The 20606-nt window shown below is 42.1% G+C and overlaps 1 protein-coding gene across 1 annotated transcript in view; it reads right to left on the bottom strand.

Moving 5' to 3' along the window:
• Positions 1-3167: 3167 nt before the first annotated feature.
• Positions 3168-20606, bottom strand: part of LOC143019627 (uncharacterized) — a 17491-nt gene continuing 52 nt past the window's right edge. The window contains exons 1-2 of the mRNA XM_076175438.1: positions 19896-20606; positions 3168-6048 (exon numbers count right to left, since the gene is read on the bottom strand). The exon at positions 19896-20606 is cut by the window's right edge and continues 52 nt beyond it. Of these exons, the coding sequence (XP_076031553.1) occupies positions 4411-6048; positions 19896-20024 (1767 nt within the window). The 5' untranslated portion in view covers positions 20025-20606 and the 3' untranslated portion in view covers positions 3168-4410. The remainder of the gene's footprint in view (positions 6049-19895) is intronic.

Below are 20606 nucleotides of genomic sequence, written 5' to 3' on the forward strand. Positions count from 1 at the left end.
CATTATTTTTTTTTTTACATTATGCAGGTAAGGGCGGGGCGTAGTGGTGGGCTCAGACGAACATGAGACCTGTGTCTTGTTCAGCGCGACTGCGGCTCTCTCTCTCTTTCTCTCTCTCTCTCTCTCTCTCTCTCTCTCTCTCTCTCTCTCTCTCTCTCTCTCTCTCTCTCTCTCTCTCTCTCTCTCTCTCTCTCTCTCTCTCTCTCTCTCTCTCTCTCTCTCTCTCTCTCTCTGGTTGGAATGTGTTCATTACCATAATTTCTATAGCCATCATTATCTTTATTTTTGCAATTACCATTATCATTACCATCACGACTTTTCGTTTCCCTCTCTCTCTCTCTCTCTCTCTCTCTCTCTCTCTCTCTCTCTCTCTCTCTCTCTCTCTCTCTCTCTCTCTCTCTCTCTCTCTCTCTCTCTCTCTCAGGATTGGGGTCGCCCTCTCATAGACCGCTGAATGAATCCCAAATGAACAGTGCATATGTATTGACAATATTGACGTGATTTCATCAATACCGACCGTGTCAGGTTGATACCAAACACTCTAGTAAGACGTCTAGAGAACACTAGAGTGGTATCGAAAGCACGGAAGATGAATATTGACAATAGAATTCTTCTCAACGAAGAAATATTGACAATATTTTTTCTCAATGAATATTGGCAATGTGAGACTCGTTGTCTCTTTCTCGTGGCAAATCACTATTTTTGACATATTACATTTTCTCCAATATTGGAAAATTGACAATAGAATTATTGTCAATAGGTATTGATCCTCTGAGGGCTTGGATGTGGTGACGGCGTTTACAGTCTTTATTGATGCCAACTCCGGGATTAAAGGCTTCAGATTAACCTCCGAGTTGACACGGAGTTAAATAGAATCACCTGGCGGCAGTCATAATCAAAAGGAAAAGTGCCAACCGGTACGGAAGGGGATAATCATAATCTTGAGGTTCTTCATCCGAACTCAGCCAAGTTCCTTCCGATTTCGGGAGAACGCTCTGGCCTTTTCTGTCTCCTGTTAGAGACTCTTTCTTCGACCTCTTCTGGATGAAGACTCTCTGGAAGCCCAGTGCCGAAGAAAGACTTCTGCTTTGGCCTCTTCTGGTTGAAGTCTCTCTGGAAGCCCAGTCCCGAAGAAAGACTTCTGCTTTGGCTTCTCTTGTACGATGTCACTCTGGAAGCCCAATGACGAAGAAAGACTTCTGCTTTCGACTCTTCTGGACGAAGTCTCTTTGGAAGCCCAGTTCCGAAGAAAGACTTCTGCGTCGGCCTCTTCTGGATTAAAACTCAGGAAGTTCAGTGCCGAGGAAAGATTTCTGCTTTGGCCTCTTCTGGATGAAGATTCTCTGGAAGCCCAGTGCCGAAGAAAGACCCCTTCGACCTCTTCTAGATGAAGATTATCTGGAAACCCCAGAAAGGACTCTCGATGTCCCCCCAAGAGGTCATTCGAGATGGTCGTAGTCTTGATGGTCAGAGGTCTCCTTTGGACTTCGAGTTCCTTTTAGCCCCGAGACGAGAGTGGACGACTCGTCCTTTTACCGTAAAAGGTTAAATGTTTGTTTTCTCAACCTTTGCATCATCTCTTCATACACAAGTCGGAGCAGGACGAGCCTTGGTTGATGGACCATAAAGTTTTCTCCTTTGACCTCTTGACGAGTTTCTAAGTCGAATAAAAATCACCTGACGACAGCTACAAGCGATCATGAGTAATGAAAGGGTTAAAGTAGTATTTTGTACCCAATATGACCCAAGGGGGCTTCACTATCCCACACCTATCAAGACAACAGAATCAAAAATGACGGAAAATGAATACCTAATCAAATTTACATAGTGTTTGTTAACACTGTACACTTTACATTTCTTGTTTCCTTCCACGTGTTTTGATATCTTTATATATTTGATATTTTTATATATATTTGTTTAGTTGTTATATCTATACACACTTCTGACACACGTCATGGCAAGTATTGATATTAGCACGTGTTTCAATAGTTGAACAAGTTAGATGATATCTATGAAAGTGGAATATTACTTCAGTGGTGCCTGAGGGGACAGCTCCATCCCAGCTTATGATTTTCAGTTTAACCTTTCTTGATTTTGGTGAAGATTTTATTTTCCTCTCCCTCTCTCTCCCTCTCTCTCTCTCTCTCTCTCTCTCTCTCTCTCTCTCTCTCTCTCTCTCTCTCTCTCTCTCTCTCTCTCTCTCTCTCTCTCTCTCTCTCTCTCTCTCTCTTTTTTTTTTTTTTTTTTTTTTTTTTTTTTTTTTTTTTTTTTTTTTTTTTTTTTTTTTTTTTAGGGGGGTTGAGGAAGGTAGACTCTTGTTTCCCCCATATCTCTGTTGCATCCAGAGAGCCTCTTAAGCTGAATAAACTCATCCAGCGTTAGCCAGAATAAATGTTATGTATGACAAGGTGAGGATTGGCCTGGCTTGCTCACGAACCTCAGTGTTGTTTGTAACACCAACGTCTTGATAATCTCACTCCCCTGTCGTTCTCATGAGGCATTCGTCTTTTTATTTTGATTTAGCAGAAGATTGGTTGATTCATCTGTCTATATTCCAAAAGCCACCCAAAGTATCCACTCACCCCTCACCCCCCACCCATCCCACACCCTTTCAACACCCATTTGTGTTCCCCTTTCATCTTAGCTCCTTATGGGTGAAGAGCTATACCTGTTCCCCGTCCACCATCTGGGTCAAAAACAATGCAGCAAGACACAGTTGAGTCTGAAGAAAAGTAGATCCACAGAAAACGGGTAAGAAGCTTCAGATCATCGAATGACCTCTCGAGAGGTGGAGAAGTAGAGTTACTGAAAGCGCAAGATAGGAGATCGAGATAAAATCTCGCGGCGAACAGGTAGAGACTCAAGACTATCATTCAGAAAATAAATGATGATAATGAGGGAAGTTTTGCACTCAAACTTCCTCAGAAGCGCTGAGTGAGGCAAGAAACTTCGTCATCTCAAAGATGATGGACCTCCAGACGCTGAAGACCAACCTCAGGAGGCGGCTTTCGTAGCGCCTTGATTCCAATGAGTGTGCATCATAGCACAGCAGAGAAAAAAAAGATACTAAGGTGTTATGAAAACAAGAATTTCGTAAAAACGTGTATTTCACAAAGGTATAAACTTTAGAATTATTCACACTTGTATGTACAGCAGATTGAGTCACTTAACTTCAATTGTTTTGTTTGTAAAAAATAGCCATATAATGACGCAGCTTACCATAACTTCTAATCTTCATTTCGCTCACATTAAGCTTTCACCAAAAAATGGAGAAAATATACATAAACGAGACAAGAAATTTACTTTTTTTTTCATACAAACCTTTCATCCTCGCCTCGTTTTGAAAGCCTCGTCAAGTCTGGAATGATGTGGGGAAGAGAAAGGACGACCATCAAGTGACTAGATCCGTTCACTTTTAACCCTTCAACACCCAGAGGACCCTCCAAGATGAATAAAATCGTCTGGCGCCGACCAGATTCATTTTCCTAAACGTTGGGCTTTGATAGGACAGTGTTCAGAGGTCCCTCTCAAATTAATTAAATCGTTTGACATCAAACTAAACAAAATCTCTAAAGGGTGTCACAGGGGGTTTGATGGGTTAGTTGACCCTGTTCAGACCCTTCAGAGTTCCCTATAAGCTGATTAGAATCTCCTGGAGTTCGCCAGAACAAAATCCTTAGAGGGGTATTTGAGGGGTTAACATCCCTATGCCCGGTTCTTTGTCGAACTCACTTCGGAAGAAGCGGTCCTACTCACTCCACAAGAATATTGGGCAATTCTGTCACGATATCTTCAAGGATTTTCCACATTTGAACAAAAACCTTCTTCATCCCTTGAAAGACTGGAACAAGGTACAAATGAACACGGGAAGGTGACACCAATGTCCTTCGAAGGACTCCATGTCGATCCTTCTAACATTCCCTTAAAAGACAAAAATATAAAAAGAAAATACATCCCAGGTCAGCCTTGAGTTTGAGGTAATAACGATACATTTGGACTCAAGGAGATACAGAAGGCTGACCCAGCTGTACAGTGTTGAGCCGCACACGCCCTTGAGTTCCTCCTCCAGAAGTGGTTGAGGTTTCCAGGGTTCCAGAGGGAGGAGGAGAACGAGGGGGGCGGAGGGCGATCTCAACTTTAACGACATATGTGTGGGGGGGTTGCTGACTTAGACAGGGATACAGAACTCCAGTCAGGCTGGCCAACATTCAAGTGTATTCTATTTTCGTTGTTTTTTCTTTTCTTTATCCACTTCGACTCACCCAGTAATTGTCACACGTCCCTGAATTCTTTCTTAGGGCGAAAAAAAAAGAAGTGATCATACCCAAAATTGTTTCTGTTGAGATTTTTCTTCTGTGTTTTCACCGGGACACGAGATAAGCGATGAACGCCCAGCACCCAAAAGGAGACTTAAATCGCTATATGACGCTTCATATGGAGACTAAGATGATCCGATCTTGAGAACGCGCGTTCACAGAGTCTGCACTGGAAGGGTCTGTCTCCAGTATGCTTCCGGTAGTGGCGCGTGAGTTCGTCAGAACGCGCGAACTTCCACCCACAACCTTTCCAAGAACACTGGTAAGGCTTCTCTCCTGTGTGGGTTCTCAGGTGCGCCTTCAGGTGCGAGGACTTGATGTACGTCTTGGTGCATCCCTCGTAGGGGCACTTGTGTATCGTCACCTTCCTCTTGGCCCTCCGGCGTCTTGGCTTCGGGGGTGGAGGAGGTGCTTCGCTGAGGGGCATCGAAAGAGGGGCCAGGGGCGTTGTCGTGTACTGGTACCCTCCGCCCACCGTCACTTGGGAGGAGGGCGTGCCCCACGTAGACGTGGGTGAGGGAGTTGTGTACATGGAGTAGGGTGTGGAGTAGTAGTGAGTACCGTACTCCCCCATGTAATGAGCTGGGGTGTACTGTGAGGTGGCGACCGAAGGGAGTGGACACTCTTTGCAGTTATACACGCTGGCGGCATCCAACCCCCAATTGAGCACACCTACGCCCAGATCCGTGGAGTGGGACTCATAACGACCTTCAGGTTTAAGAGTCACTGTAGAGTAGGTGGTGCTGCTGCTGCTGCTGGTGCTACTCCCGTGGGCTTGGAACTTGGGCTCCGACAAGGAGTACTTGGGGTCTGGCACGAGGGAGTCATGTTCGGTGAGGGAGTATTTGGGATCTGGAGCCACGTACTTGGGGTCTGGAGACACATACTTGGGGTCCAGACACAGGTACTTGGGGTCCGGTTGTTGCTGAAGAAACTTGGGGTCGGTGAAGGAGTACTTGAGGTCGAACTTGGGGTCCAAGTAGGAGTAGTCTATTGACGATACCACTTCGGAAGCAGTCGTGATTGCCGCAACCGTGGAGGTGGAGGACGCCGCCGCTGTGGAGGAGGCGATGGTGGTGGCTGGAGGAGGGGGAGGAAGCTGGAGGTGGGAAGAGGAGGGCTGAGGGACATCGTGAGAGAGTTCGGTCACCAAGCTCGATGTCACCTGCTGCTGCGTCTGTATGACCGATGACGGGGACGTGGAGTGAGGAGGAGGTGGTGGGGTGGGTGGTGGAGGGGGTGGTGGTTGTTGGGCGCCAGATGTGGAGTCGCCCTTGACTTTGACGTAGCTGACCAACGGAGTGGAGGACTGCTGTAGCTGGTGGTTTTGTACTGGCGAAGGCGACGACGAAGACGTGTTTACCGACAGCAGAGGTTTTGCGGCTTCGTCAATCTGTAGAACTCCTGCAGGAGATGGAGCTGTCGATGCTGCCACGGGCGAAGGCGATGACGACGAAGACGGGGTGAGGGGTGGAGGTGGGTGAGGGAGGGAGCTGGGGGAAACATGGGCGACAACTGACGACGGCGGGGGTAACGGTGGAGGGGGAGGCGGAGGTGGAGGTGGGTGGAAGACGGGTGGTGAAGTGTCTGACGGGGAGACCGTGTGAGCGTACTGGTGGAGAGGGGGAGGAGGAGGAGGTGGAGGGGGAGGCTGGGGGGCTGGCGGTGGCGACTGAACCACGACTGCTTGGCTGCCTTCAGTCATAAGAAGAGTTTCGATGTCTTGCCACATCTGCAAGAAAGAAATTGTAGATCAGTTGTCAAGTATCAAGAAGTGCAGACGCACGCACACATATACATACACATCAATAGCATTTAATTGAGTTTGGTATAAATCTTTATTCTTAAGCTAGTCTCATGTACTTGTCTCTTCCGCTGCTCCTTCATATCCTATATTCATTCTGAACGTTCTATAACTGCTATTATAGATTGTCACTGCTCTTCTCCCATACCTATAACCCAGGGATGGGTAACCCTTGGCACGCGATCAAAACCTGTCACATTAACGACTTTTTTCCGTCACGTGAAACCCAGAGCTCACTTTGAAACAAAAAACTAATAAATCTCCAACTTCTTTTGTATGACCACTGGTAACCACATATTGCGCTGGGTGGCGGATTGAGGCTCTTATGGGAGGTGAAGGGAGGGATCCTATGCTCGTATGTAGGCCTATGATTTTACTACGGTGGCGCGCGAGAAAAATTTTGTATCAATGATTTGGCTGATTTTGGCACCCACATATAAAAAGGTTACCCGCCCCACCCACCTGCTATAGTCACTAGTGTCTCATAAGGTTCTGTTCTGTCACCTGCTCTTTTTCTCTTATTTATTAGGAACTTACTTAATCGCGCGTTTTCACGTATGCAATCCTGATAACACAGCTCGATATTGCTTATGATTTATTCTCTTGACTTTCTCTTCAAACTGAGCTCCATTAGCTTAGTTCTAGAATAGAATGATAGCTGACTTCTGACCTCTCTATCATATCTGATTGAAGAGGAAGTGAGGAGCCTACGCCAAGAGGCGCTGAGTGGCTGCTGCCAAAGCCGTCACCTTTACCGTAAAGGAATTTTGGGGCAGGTAATGGTTATTGCTGGGAATCGGAAAGATGTGCGGGATTCGAACCCACAACGGAGCGAATGATAATAGTCACAGCCAGTAATCGGAGAGGAATGCGGGACTCGAACTCACAACTAAGCGAATAGTAAGAGTCACAGCTGGGGATTGGAGAGGAGTGTGGGATTCGAACCCACAACGCAGGAAACCTAAAGTCTTGCAACTCCACCAAGACTTTCCCACCTCAGCTTACACTCTCTGGAAAGACGAAGAGTGCGAGGTGGTCTAATAGAGGTACTCAAATAGGTCAGGGGCTTTAACAAAGGTGGTGCAGGCAAGGTCATCATATTAAGATAGCAGGGCAGGACTCATAGTAATGGATTTAAAATTGTACAAATCTAGATTTAAGAAGAAAATAGACAAGAACCGGTTTACCAAGAGAGTGGTTAACAAATGGAACAGATTTAAAAACCAGGTATTGAACACTAAAGCAATTGGTTGTTTTAAGAGATTAGATGACTTTATGGATAGGAGTGACAGGTGGCAAGGGACCTGGAACTACCTAGTATAGGACTTATGGCCTCTTGCAGTCTCCTCCATTCTTATGTTCTTACTTGTTCCTTCCTACCAACAGATGATTGTTGGTCTATCCCTCAATCAACTGGAAGCCTCATGCCTCAACTATTGATGGAACTCCTCCTCAGTTGGTGTCCCTCTATAAGGGATTTATTCAACCATGTATGGAGTACGCATCACGCGTTAGGAGTGACTCGCCCAACTCCTGAACAAAGCAGAGTCCAAAACTCTCCATCTTATCAATATTTCTTTTCTTGCAGCACAAATGACATAAACGCGTGATTCTAAAACGCAGATTAACCACAAGAGAAATGATGAACTAAGGACGAGTGTTTTCGTCTTATTAGGACATTTTTTTTTTTTTATTTCTATGGCCACTCTTCTTCAGAACTCGATAGCTATGTATTTACCCACTCAAGAGGCCACGGAAAACAAAATTTTGTAAAACGCCTTTCCCATTAGCTTTTTTTTTAACAAGTCAACTAATGCGCTCTGTCTCGCTTTTTCCACTTGAAGGTGATCAGTGTCTGAGTTCAAAAACGTCTCAAGTGACAAAATGAATTTTAGGGGAGTTATAAATACCCTGAATACTAGATATTATATTCCCATTAGAAATGTTGAGAGACCTTCATACAAATCAAATAATGCTCTACATGCTGTAGACTTCAACAAAGTTTGTATGCTAGATGGTTTTCTCCCCATATATACTGTGTGTGTGTGTGTGTGTGTGTGTGTGTGTGTGTGTGTGTGTGTGTGTGTGTAAATATATGTATATACATACACAAACACACACACACATATATATATATATATATATATATATATATATATATATATATATATGTCTGTGTGCGTGCGTGTATGTATGAATGTATGTACACGTGCGTGTGTGTGTGCGCATACATATATTCAGACAATAAGAGATATGTGAAACAACATAATGACTATACTCTCGGAGAGGATCCAAACAAGTACATCATGAAGACACGCCAGTTCGTATCCTAGCGATTAGCAGGTCAGGGGAGCGGTAGTGTTGTCCGACACTAAACAGGTTTGTTGGTAATTACTTGTGGGACCGCCTGACAACAAGAAGAAGAACAACAACAACTCACTCGCCAGGCCTCCGGGTTGTAAAACATTGCCAACATTTGTCTGACAACTTTTACTCGAGACGCGAGATTCTCCCCCGCTGCCTTGTCAGCAAGGACGCACAAACATTCAGCAATGGTGACATCACTAACGACGCCTCATTAACACAAGACAATCGACAAAAGCTGGACGTAAAGAGCCGCTCTCGAACCACCTCCGACCTCCCGCAATAAAAGCGAAGTTATAATGATTGCTGCTGGTAAGAAACAGCGGCTTCTTCGTCCGAAAAGGGGTACGATCTCGTATCTGAAGGTGTTTTATGGCAACGGATTCTCTTGTCCTGATTCTCTTTCCTGAAGCATGATACTCCAAAAGCGCTTTGGTTCGTAGACAGAGAGAGAGCGAGAGAAAAAGAGAGAAAGAGAGTGAGAGAGAGAGGGAGCGAGAGAAAGAGGGAAAGAGAGAGAGTGAGAGAAAAAGAAAAGATAGAGAGAGAGAGAAATGGAGAGAGGGAGAGGGAGAGAGAAGGCTCGTTTATAAGAATTATTTCCCATATAAAGATAACGACTAGACCATGAAGAAGTGAGATGTTTTAAGTACTTTGAAGCTCGAATTGGACTGTGAATGGAGATAAAAGATTAAAACTTCCATATAGATAACAGAGTACTGATCGTTTACAAATGAAATTGTTTCCATGGTCGAAGTACATATACACACACATACACACAAAGAAAACCTACACACACATACACACACTTTGCTACCACCATTGGCGTCATAAGTAGCACCTTTACCATTGACACAACCATTCATATAACCACCGGGAATATATGTATATATATATATATATATATATATATATATATATAAAGAATGAGTGGTGAGAGATTAGTAAAAGAAGTGTGGAAGGCAGAGGTGGAAGTAGTGAACTTCAGGGAACGACCGAGGATGAGGTGGATGGATGGGGTGAAGGGGGCGTTGAGAAAGAGGGGAATGTCTGTTGAGCAAGGAAGGGAGAAGGCAGGAGACTGGGATAAGTGGAGAGTGACTGTGTGTAGATGATAATGTTATGCAAGGAAAGGAAGGGAGGGGGTGCTCATGTGTGAATGATATTTTGACGCAGCCCGAAGGGATTTCTCCCCGTCTTCTCTTTTTCTGTTGGAGTGGACGGAGAGGGGAGTGTCACCGATTAAGTAGAGCAGCCTTGCTGTGAATGATGTGTGTCTTGCTGCATCGGTTCTGACTAAGGGTAGTGGGCGACATACAGATGATGACCCGTAGTCCAATAGGAGGTATGATGAGAGTGGGGAAAGGGAGGTTGACAGGAGCAAAATAGGAGTGAGTAGGTACGTGTCTTTGACTTCGCTACCTCCCTTGTTAGAAGGATGAATCACATGGCATATATATATATATATATATATATATATATATATATATATATATATATATATATATTTTATATATACATATGTTTCTGTGTGTGTGTGTGTTTGTATATATGTATATGCATATATATGTATATATATATATACATATATTTATATACATATATATATATATATATATATATATATATATGTGTGTGTGTGTGTGTGTGTGTGTGTGTGTGTATATACATACATATATACATATATATATGCATATGTATACATGTATATATATATATATATATATATATATATATAGTCATCACAATTTTCCTTTCCTTTTGTCCCTTTTCACATTCACCATTCAGTCTCATTATCACCTCATCATCATCATCATCATTGTTAGTGACACTGCTGCAGTCATCACACTTACCTATTCTAGTTTATGTTCACCAACACCACTGTACTCTGAACATAACCCCGCGAGATATTAAGTAACTAAGCAGTCTTGAACATTTATATGAGCACTTGGTGGTCCTGCAACAGTGATGAATGAAATCGACTGACGTCAGGTAAAGTTAAAGGATAAGGACCACCCGGTAAGAAAGGAGTTAAGCATCTGGCTGTTGGAGTTGTTTTCATAAGCTTAATAAAATCGTCTGGCGGCAGTTAGAGTAAACGCTGAAATATAAAACGTAGTGAAACTGTTTTGATAGTTTCTGACATAAAATAAAACTAATACCAGTTTTTAGTTTCCTTGAGTTAACTTTTTTCAGTTTTTTTTTTTTGTTGGTTATTATTTTTGTTCTTTAATAACTCTTCGTCAAATAGGTATAAATAAACAACAGTAAAGAATCTGTCAAAAACAGTTGTTATAATAAGAAGACTTGAGGGCAGTTGAAGGAGAGAAAAAGCTTTGTGAGAAGGCTGTTAACGAGAACATGAGAACACAAGAATGGAAGGAACTACAGGAGACCATAAGGCCTACACTAGGAAGTTCCAGGTCCCTGACCACCTTCCATCTCTATCCATAAAGTTGTCTCATCTAACTTAAAACAAACAATTATTGTTTCAGCGCCTTGTACATGATTACTAAGTTTATTCCATTCCTTAACTACTCTGATGGTAAACCAGTTCTTGCCTACTTCCTTCTTAAGCTTAACTTTGTCCAACTTAAACCCATTACTACGAGTCCTGCCTTTCCGTCTTAATAATACGATGACCTTGCCTGCATCACCTTTGTTAAAACCTTTGACCCACTTGAATACCTTAATCAGTGACGAGCGAAGTTAGATAGAGAAAACAGAGAATCTACGGTATTGTACACGTTCTATAATACTCAAAAGGTCAAGAGTTAGAACTTCTGTGGCTAGCCTTCTCTAAGTTTATCTTAAGAAGGACGTCTGAGGGTGTGTGTGTACCTGTGTACACCCATGTGCGTATGTGTGCGTCTCTGCCCGTCGTCTTTTGGTCGGTCTGTCCTGTCTGTCTTTTTTCTGTCTCTCTGTGTCTGTCACTTTTGAGCGTTCGTGATATAATCTTTACTAAGTAACGGGTTGGGATTATGTATAGTTCTGTACTTAGAAGAGGAATGTTGACTTTGGGAGTGGTGTTAGTATTAGTAAAGTATTAGTATTCGTACTGGTAAAAAAGATAATTGGAGCTTGTCGGACTGTTCCCGCGGTTAAGCTTTGTGTATCTGAATGACTTGCATATTTGGTCTCTATCTCTCTCTCTCTCTCTCTCTCTCTCTCTCTCTCTCTCTTTCTCTCCCCTTTTGTCGAAAATAAATCCTTCATTAACTTTTCGCTACGTCACACTACCATTAATTTTATTCTATTTGCCGCCACGCGATTTTATTCAGCCGAAGGAAAAGTCTCCTTAGATAATCTTGAGTACAAAAGCTCCCACTGTAAGTGGCGCATTGTACAGATTACTGCTCCAGATTTCAGGTGATTATTAGAAATAGTCTTCACTTCACAATCCTCAAAATATCAAAAGAACGATTAAGTCTTTTTTTTTTCGTTTTATTTGTTTCTTATACTTGGCATCTGTTTACCTCGACTGCACCAACACGGTGAACGACGAGATTAAAACTGGGTTAAAACTATATCATAAACCACAAAACTAAACGAGTTTACGACCTCGTTAGGAAGACTTAAATGAAAACAACGATGATCCTCTCTCGTGGTCTCGAAGTATAGACTTCGAAAGAAGACTTACGGAAGGACCGAGTTGGAGCTCACCAATAGCAATCCATAAAGCGCGCGAGTAATAGGAGATCCAGTTGGCCGCGCAGGTGACGCAACAGTGATCATAGTGTATCGATCAGTGAGCGATATCCTATGGAAGACAAGTAAGAAGTCATAAAGGTTTTCGTATGTGTTGATACTATTTAGATATAATCAATGAGTAGATAAAAAAAAATTGATTGAATTTATAATCAATGTATGGGTGAGGGAAATTTTTATTCGCTATTACATTGTGTCAGACGATTTTATTTAGTTAAATGAATAAAATTAAACACTCCCGGTATAAAAACTTTAATAACCGAAACATTCAGATTTGCATCGCTTGTGTGGACGACTGTACATTTGTCTTATCGGGAATCGAACTCAGATCTCAAGTCGCCCTTTGATATGATAAACAAAATCTGTTCAACGTTGAGTTGTTTTCAATCAGTCGGAGTCTGTTTAGTCCAGTCTATCATCAACTCACAACCCTTGGATTCATCTATCAAGACCACTCTATTCGTTGAAGAATCTCTCTCTCTATCTGTCTGTCTGTCTGTCTGTCTGTCTGTCTCTCTCCCTCACACACACACACACACACACACGACTTGACGGTGCAGTGGTAGCGATTGCGACCGCCACTACAGCGGTCCGGGTTCGCATCCCGCCCAGGGCTGAAATAATTTCAGTATCGCTGCGATGCGAGCCATTATACCAACTCTCGTGGGCGGAGAGTTGTGTGTGTGTCAGGTCACAGCATTACTCATAAATCGGTCCTACATGAACTCTGAGCTCGCATCCGGGAGGGTAGTAGCTGTCGATCACGAGTCCAACACGTGATTCAAGACCATGGTGAATCACAGCTTACAGGAGTAGTGATAACGCGCCCGACTGCAAATTCAACGCTCTGAGTTTGAGTCCCAACCCAGGGTTGAAAAGTATCATAACACTACAAACTGGCATTCCGGCTCTGGTGGGCAAGGCGTTAGAGGTATATGTGTGTAATATCACAGCATTATCCAGAGCTTCATCCGTGAGAATAATGTCTATCACGAGTCAAGCACGTGATCCAGAATCATTGTGAAACACACTCACACACACACAAACACACACACACACACAAACACACATACACGCTCGCGCACACACACATACACGCGCACACACTAAAACACACACACACACACACACACACACACACACACACACACACACACACACACACACACACACACACACATACACACAATAGGACTTCACAAAAAATATTTTAATTCTTGTAGTCTGTACATTGGTAATCAATTACTTTAGTTACTAATAACTAAGATTAATCTTGTTAGTTGCCTTGATCTTGTTTTGTGATCAATACTCCTGGTCCTAGTAGCAAATAGTTCATAGATTACAAGGAAACAATATACTGACCTGTGACCTCTAAGTCCATAAAGAGGCCAATTGCAAAAAATAAATTAATAAAGTATATGAATATGTAAATGTACCAATAAACAAATAAGTGAATAAATACTTTAATGAATAAATATATATATTAATAGGTAGATGAATAAATAGATATGAATAAAAAGCTAAATACATTAATAGATGAATAGATGAATGAATGAATAAATATAGATAAATAAATAGACAAATTATTTATTATATAAATAAATAGATATTTACATAGATAGACAAATAAAACAAACAGATAAATATACAAACGGACAAATGAGTATCAATAAAAATGAATGAACGAATGAATGACTAAATAAATATATAAATGAATAGATCAATAAATGGAAAGATGGATAAATAAATAGAGGAATAAATGAATTGAATAAATAAACAAGTACATAAATAAATAAATAAATAGATAAATAGATAAAAACATGCAAACATACAACCAGACAGGCGAATAAAATAACATACTGTACATATACCAAAGGCTTTTTCCCCCTTACACGGGGGGGTAGCAAATATAATCACTTACTGGACAACAATACAACAAATAGCTCAGGTGCTTATCCAGCCGCATCTGAAGACTTCGATCAGTGCTACATGTGAACGCTTCAGTATGAAGTTTATTCTACTCACTGACGTCAGGGTTGGAGAAATGGTTTCTTAAGACTACCATCTTAAAATATCTCATGATAATGCAAACCTTTTATCATACGGCTCGATAGTTTTTAGTGTAAAATTCGTATGCATGTATGTATGTATATATGGGTATATACTCGTATATATATTCATATATTCATGTATGTATATATGTATATATATGTATGTATATCTGTGTATATGTATAAATGAATATATGTATACATGTATCTATGTATATATGTATTTGCATACATATATGTATATATATATGTATATATATATACACATATATATATATATATATGTGTGTGTGTGTGTGTGTGTGTGTGTGTGTGTGTGTGTGTGTGTGTGTGTGTGTGTGTGTGTGTGCTTCTGTGTTTCTCAAGTATTTGTAAGGAGACATGATTAGTTTGAGCGCTGTTGTAAATAGATGTTAGAACAGAGCTCAATTTCAGCTCCGATTAGATAAGCACTACTCTTTTCCCTGAGAATTATTCTCTTATCGTGAAAAAAATAAGCTACGTAACTCTTAACCGTAAGGGAGTAATGATTCCGTAGAGTATGCAGTGCATAAATGTTACGTGTTCAGCTCCCTTTAATTTGCGTTACCTTGTTATCGGGGTGCGGATGAGAGAGAGAGCAAGAGAGAGAGAGAGGAAGAGAGCGAGGGAGGAGGAGAAAGAGAAAGATATTATGGAAGGAAAGAGGGACAAAACTTTTATTTTATTTACCTATCTATTTGTATATATATATATATATATATATATATATATATATTTATATATAAACAAAAATTTATATAATATATATATATATATATATATATTTTTTTTTAATTTTTTTTTTTTTTTTTTTTTTTTTTTTTAAGTAGGCTACCGGTGGCAAGTGTTTGAACATATGACTACGATGATCATTTCTCTTCGGGCTTCACAGGCCGCCGTAGCACACGTGCTTCCCACGCGCATTGGCGTGCACATAGGGCAAAGGTGACGGGTCTTGTTTACGTTCCAGGGAACCCCTCGCCTCAGCTGAATAGAATCACCTGACGACAAATTAGTATAACCTGGATTTATGCCCACAGTTCCCTCTATCCATTTATCTATCTCTCCCTCCATCTCTCTCTGTCTGTTTCTCTCTCTCTCCCTCCTTCTATCTCTCTCTGTCTCTCTCCCTCCTTCTCTCCCCTCCCTCTCTCTCTCTCTCTCTCTTCTCTCACCCGCTCTCTCTCCCTCTCTATCTCTCTCCCTCCCTCCCTCCTTCTCTCACCCACTCTTTCTCTCTCTCTCTCCCTCCCTCCTTTTCAACCCCCTCTCTGTCTCTCTCCCTCCCTCCTTCTCTCCCCCCTCTCTCTCTCTTCCTCTCCCTATCTCTTGCTCTCTTTCTCTTCCTGTCTCTCCCCCTCTCCCTATCTCTCTACCTATCTCTCGGTAGGTTTCAGGATGGAATGTCCAACAAAACGGGCATAAATGTATAGCAAACATTTTGGATATGTATCCTAATTTGAAATTAGGAAATCAATAAGAGTTGGCTAATATTTTGGATTGGTATCTTAATATGTATTGAAATCAACATATTGGGGAAAGTAGTAGGGGTTGTGGCTTATAATTTGGATTGGTGTCTTAAAATGTATTGAAATCACCATATTGGGGAAGATGGTATGATAATATGAAACTAGTATTTCGGATTGGTGTTTTAGAAGCATTGAAATCACCACAGTGAGGACTAAAATGTAATGTTGATATATTGGATTGTTATCTTAGGAAGCATTAAAATCACCCAAGTTGGGGAGAAGAGAGTACAGCCCCGGTCATATATACGCGACTTGAGTTCATTCGAGTAAAAACGACTTCGGTTAAGATATTTTATTTTCCGAATCTCCAAACATCAAATCACCTTTGCATCATATACTGAGAAGCTGAATGACGAACTAAGAGAAATTAAACCTAGAATACGAATATTAGAATTGCAGACATAGGGAAGTATAGAATACTGTATGATAAATTGTCTTATTTTCAAATTCAAAACACTTGACGAGAGTCGTGAATATGCGACCAAGGGTAAGGACACTATGCGTCTTCAGTACATCATCGTCAGAGGCTGCGGAACCTGTAAAGCCACGCAGGTACGCCATAATGAGCGAGAGCCGTTCTAATGAACACAGGTAGCTTGCGGGGCGGGCGTCAGACGAGCACAAGTGATTGAGTGGGTCAGGCATTGGTGGTCCTCAAGGTGGAGAGGTGGGCCTCGAGGAAGAAAGGGTGGTTCTCGAATTGGAGTGGTGGCCCTCGAGGAGGAAAGGGTGGTCCTCGAAATGGAGTGGTGGGCCTCGAGGAAGAAAGGGTGGTCCTCGAAATGGAGTGGTGGGCCTCGAGGAGGAAAGGGGGGTCCTCGTAATGGAGTGGTCCTCGAGGAAGAAAGGGTGGTTCTCGAGGTGGAAAGGTGGGCCTCAAAGTTGAATGATCCTCGAGGAAGAAAGGGTGGTCCTCGAGGTGGAAAGGTGGTCCTCGAGGAAGAAAGGGTGGTCCTTGAGATGGAAAGAGTTGCCCTCGAGGAAGAAAGGGTGGTTCTCGAGGTGGAAAGGTAGGTCTTAAGAGAAAAAGAGTAGTTCTTGAGAGAGAAAGGGTTGTCCTCGAGGGACAAAGGGTGGTTCTCGAGGTGGAATGATGGACCTCGAGAAAGGAGGGATGGTTCTAGAGGGAGAAAAGGTGGTTCTCGAGAGATAAAGGTTGGTTCTCGAAGGAGGAAGGGTTATTCTCGAGGGCGGAAGGAAGGAAAGAAATGTGGGCCTCCAGGAAGAAAGAATAGGTCTCGAGGAGGGGAGGAATGGTTGTCCTCGAGAGAGAAGAGGTAGTCCTTAGAGGAGGAAGAAAGTTCCTGGTATTTCAACGTAACTGATACTCTCTGGTACTGGTACTTGTACTAGTACTGGTACTGATACCAGTACTAGTACTTGTACTAGTACTAGTACTGGTACTCTCGCTGTTATGTCTATTAGTCCATTTTACCTAATCTTGGCGTAGATTTGTTTGAGAAGAAAAATATACATTTCACATTAGGGTGACAGTTTTGGCGATATTCGCACACAAAGAAGACAGGATTCTGGAATGGTGGGAATCCGGAATTAAACAGAATATGAAGAAATCAAATCAAGTTTCCAGCAACTAACAAAGAGAACCTCTGCCAGGTTAGTATAAACAAGTTATAAATCATCACTTGAAAAGAAGTTCGATGGAAACATGATAATAGTGGCATAATGACAATTAACATAACAAAACTTAATCTGGCCTTACCTAACCTAACCTAACCCAAGCCAGACACCCCAACACAACTCAACCTGGACTAACTTAACTTAATCTAATCTAATCTAACCTTAACTAACCTAATCTTACCCAACCTAATCTTACCTGACCTTACATAATCTAACCTAACCTAATCTAAAATAATCTGATTTTACCTAACCTAACATTACCTAAGCTAACCTAACCTAAGCTCATCTAATTTAACCTAATCTAACTTGACCCAACGTCAGGGAAGTTTCTGTGGTAAGCATAGCAGCATGAGGAAGTTTTTGCCCACTCCTGAAAGTTGAAAAATCTCCCCACAAGACCGCAATTCTTGACGCAGTGTGGAATAAATGGGTTTAGGTTAAACCAATTTACTGTTTTGAGTTATGATCGGGTTTACTTGTAGTACTGGACTATGTGATTTACGTTACAGTAAGAAGCCAACCTCACGCTTGGAGACAATGAGCAGCAACCAAGTATTGTCACCTTTGCCCTATATGTTAGGACGTTCATGACAATTAGAGAGCACCGGTAGCTAATGGATTCGAAGGCGGTTCCATTTGTCGCGCGAGACATGATCGAAACAAACCCGATATTTGTCACATTCATAGAAGTAAACTCGAACACAAGAGTAATACCAGTGGACACACACACACACACACACACACACACACACACACACACACACACACACACAGTGATTCCATCCCGTATAGAATAAATTTTTGCTCCCAAATTCTCACATTCAAAAGATAGTTCAACTCGAGAATTATCGTAGCAAAAGAAATGAATGCACGACGAAGGGAATAAAAATACTATTATCAGTGTAATGAACGAAAACCTCATAAGCCCTCCCTCCAATTAAGTAGAAATAATTTAATTTTTAGCCAGAGCAAAATCTTCAAAGTGAGTCAACGCGTCGAATGAACTGGGATATCTATGGACTATCATACTGGGATATCTATGGACTATCAAACTGGTCACATAAGGGAGCTGACCATTCTTGTCGTTTCAGCCTTGTATGCGCTGACGACTGCAACCTTCTGACTGTCCAAGTACATTGGGCAATATGTCGGCTAAAGTTGAGCTCAGCGCCTCAAGGTCTGAGTTAATTAAACTCGATAGTTACCTCTTAGCATAAACCGAAGGACCTGGATAATGATGCGTAGTACGTATGGTGATTGGCTTACCAGTTTTCGTATGTCAAAACAACGTATCTTAACGCCAAAGAGTGAGGGAGTCTGTCTCATGAATTAGTAATGATCGTGCGTCCCCAAGCTGGAATCAAATGAATGAGAAGAGGAACTGGATGGGATTGAGAGAGCTACTGTCACAAGTAATTGTCTTTATTCCAAGTCAAGTATTAATATACATCACTTTCTACAGTTTAGGTTTACAGTTCTTCATATTATGGAAGAAAACAAATATATGCAAGACAAGTGAATCAAGATAAGTTTGGTCTTTATCATTATCCTCTGATCCTATTCAGTTAGAATTCTTCTCGAAATAAGTCAACACACAGATTTTCAAAATAAAAAAGATTCAACGTGGAGTCCTAATCTCAGTTAAATTAAACCGTCCAAGATTAACCTTAGGTTCTACAAGAGACACCACTTTGTCCGAGTGATTAATTGATAAAACCTTCACCCCTTCATCCCCAAGGTCTCGCGTTCACCTGACTGGAATGGTCTGGCGTTAAACAGAACATGATCTGCAAAGGTAGTATCTGTGATGAAGGGGTCTGGCAGAATTAGGTCGTGGTGGTGGGGGGATGGGAGGTAACAGAAACGCGTTGGAGAGGTTGTCTCTGGGTCACTGTTAACAGGTACTTTAACCTCTTAATGATCAGTGGTTACAGTGAGTTAAAATGAGTTACAGTAAGTTATAGTGAGTTGCAATGAATTATAGTAATCCAGCATGCTAACAGGAGACCCTGGGACCCATAACACTCCTCTACGCCAGGTGTATCAAACCTGTTTTTTCGTGTATCACCCATATTTATGTACTGCTGTTCACTATTAATCTTCCGGAGACCACTTCTACACTGGTTCATATTGCTAAGCATCCACTAACTACCTCTAGGTTTTTTGTTTCTAGCCCCATTTGGGAAATTCATTGGCCACTTGGGATTTATATACCCCAGGTTTAAAAGCACTGTTTTGAGCTGAATAAAATCACATGGCGCCAGCCAGGATAAAAAGAAAAATCCTAAAGGGAGCCACTTCGTTCCTCTGGGTAATAAAAGAGGAACGAAGTCTGTCCTCCTCCTAAGGGAGTTGATCATTTACCTCCCACCAAACCCCTGACTTCGGTGCCTCACCAGGGGTGGATGGGCCCAGAAAGAGACAGGTCTCGATCGCGCCTGTGCGTGCAGGCAATTCTCACCTCTGAAATTTCTGTCGTCGAGTTTTGACTGAAATTGCTGAAGTGGTTCCCGGCTGGGCTCCGCTGGTGGTGGATGTGCCGGAAGGTGGAGTCCTTGTAACTTTCAACTCGTTCCACCAATTCCACCATGGCTAGACGGTAGTTCCTCTCGCCATCCAAGAGACAAGCTTTCAGAAGGGGAGGGTAACAGAAACACCAATGGGGGGATTTTCTCTCGTCCGTCTCCAGTCAGGAGAGGAGTGTTTGTTCTTGCAACTGACTTTTGGAAACTGTTCTTGTGTTTGTCCTCATCACTAAGTCACTACATGATTACACCCGTTTCACGAAGGCAATGTCATTTTGGTTATGGTTTTCAGTTTTCGGTTGCTTCTACCAAAGTCCTTGGCTGACCCTTTGCTTGTATGTCAAGGTTCACCTGAGGATATTTCGTGTTTCTAAAGCTTTAATCATGAGGGCATAGAGGTCTGCAAGTAAGAGAGTAACAGACGACAATATTTCTTTCCTTCAGAGGAGAAATACGACGAAACGACTCTTCATGACCGACACTTTAAAATCCCGCATGAGTCAAGTTTCCTTCAAAACTCTCGTTCGTAAACAAATACAACGCCATAAATTCGCTCTCAAGTTGTTAACACTACAACAGGTACTGTCCCAGCATCTCGCGAATATTGTCACTCCTTTGCTTTTGTTTACTCTCTTTTTTTATTATTA

This window comes from Oratosquilla oratoria, chromosome 3, assembly GCF_046742065.1.
Source record: "Oratosquilla oratoria isolate Oo_2021 chromosome 3, ASM4674206v1, whole genome shotgun sequence".
Lineage (NCBI taxonomy): Eukaryota > Metazoa > Arthropoda > Malacostraca > Stomatopoda > Squillidae > Oratosquilla > Oratosquilla oratoria.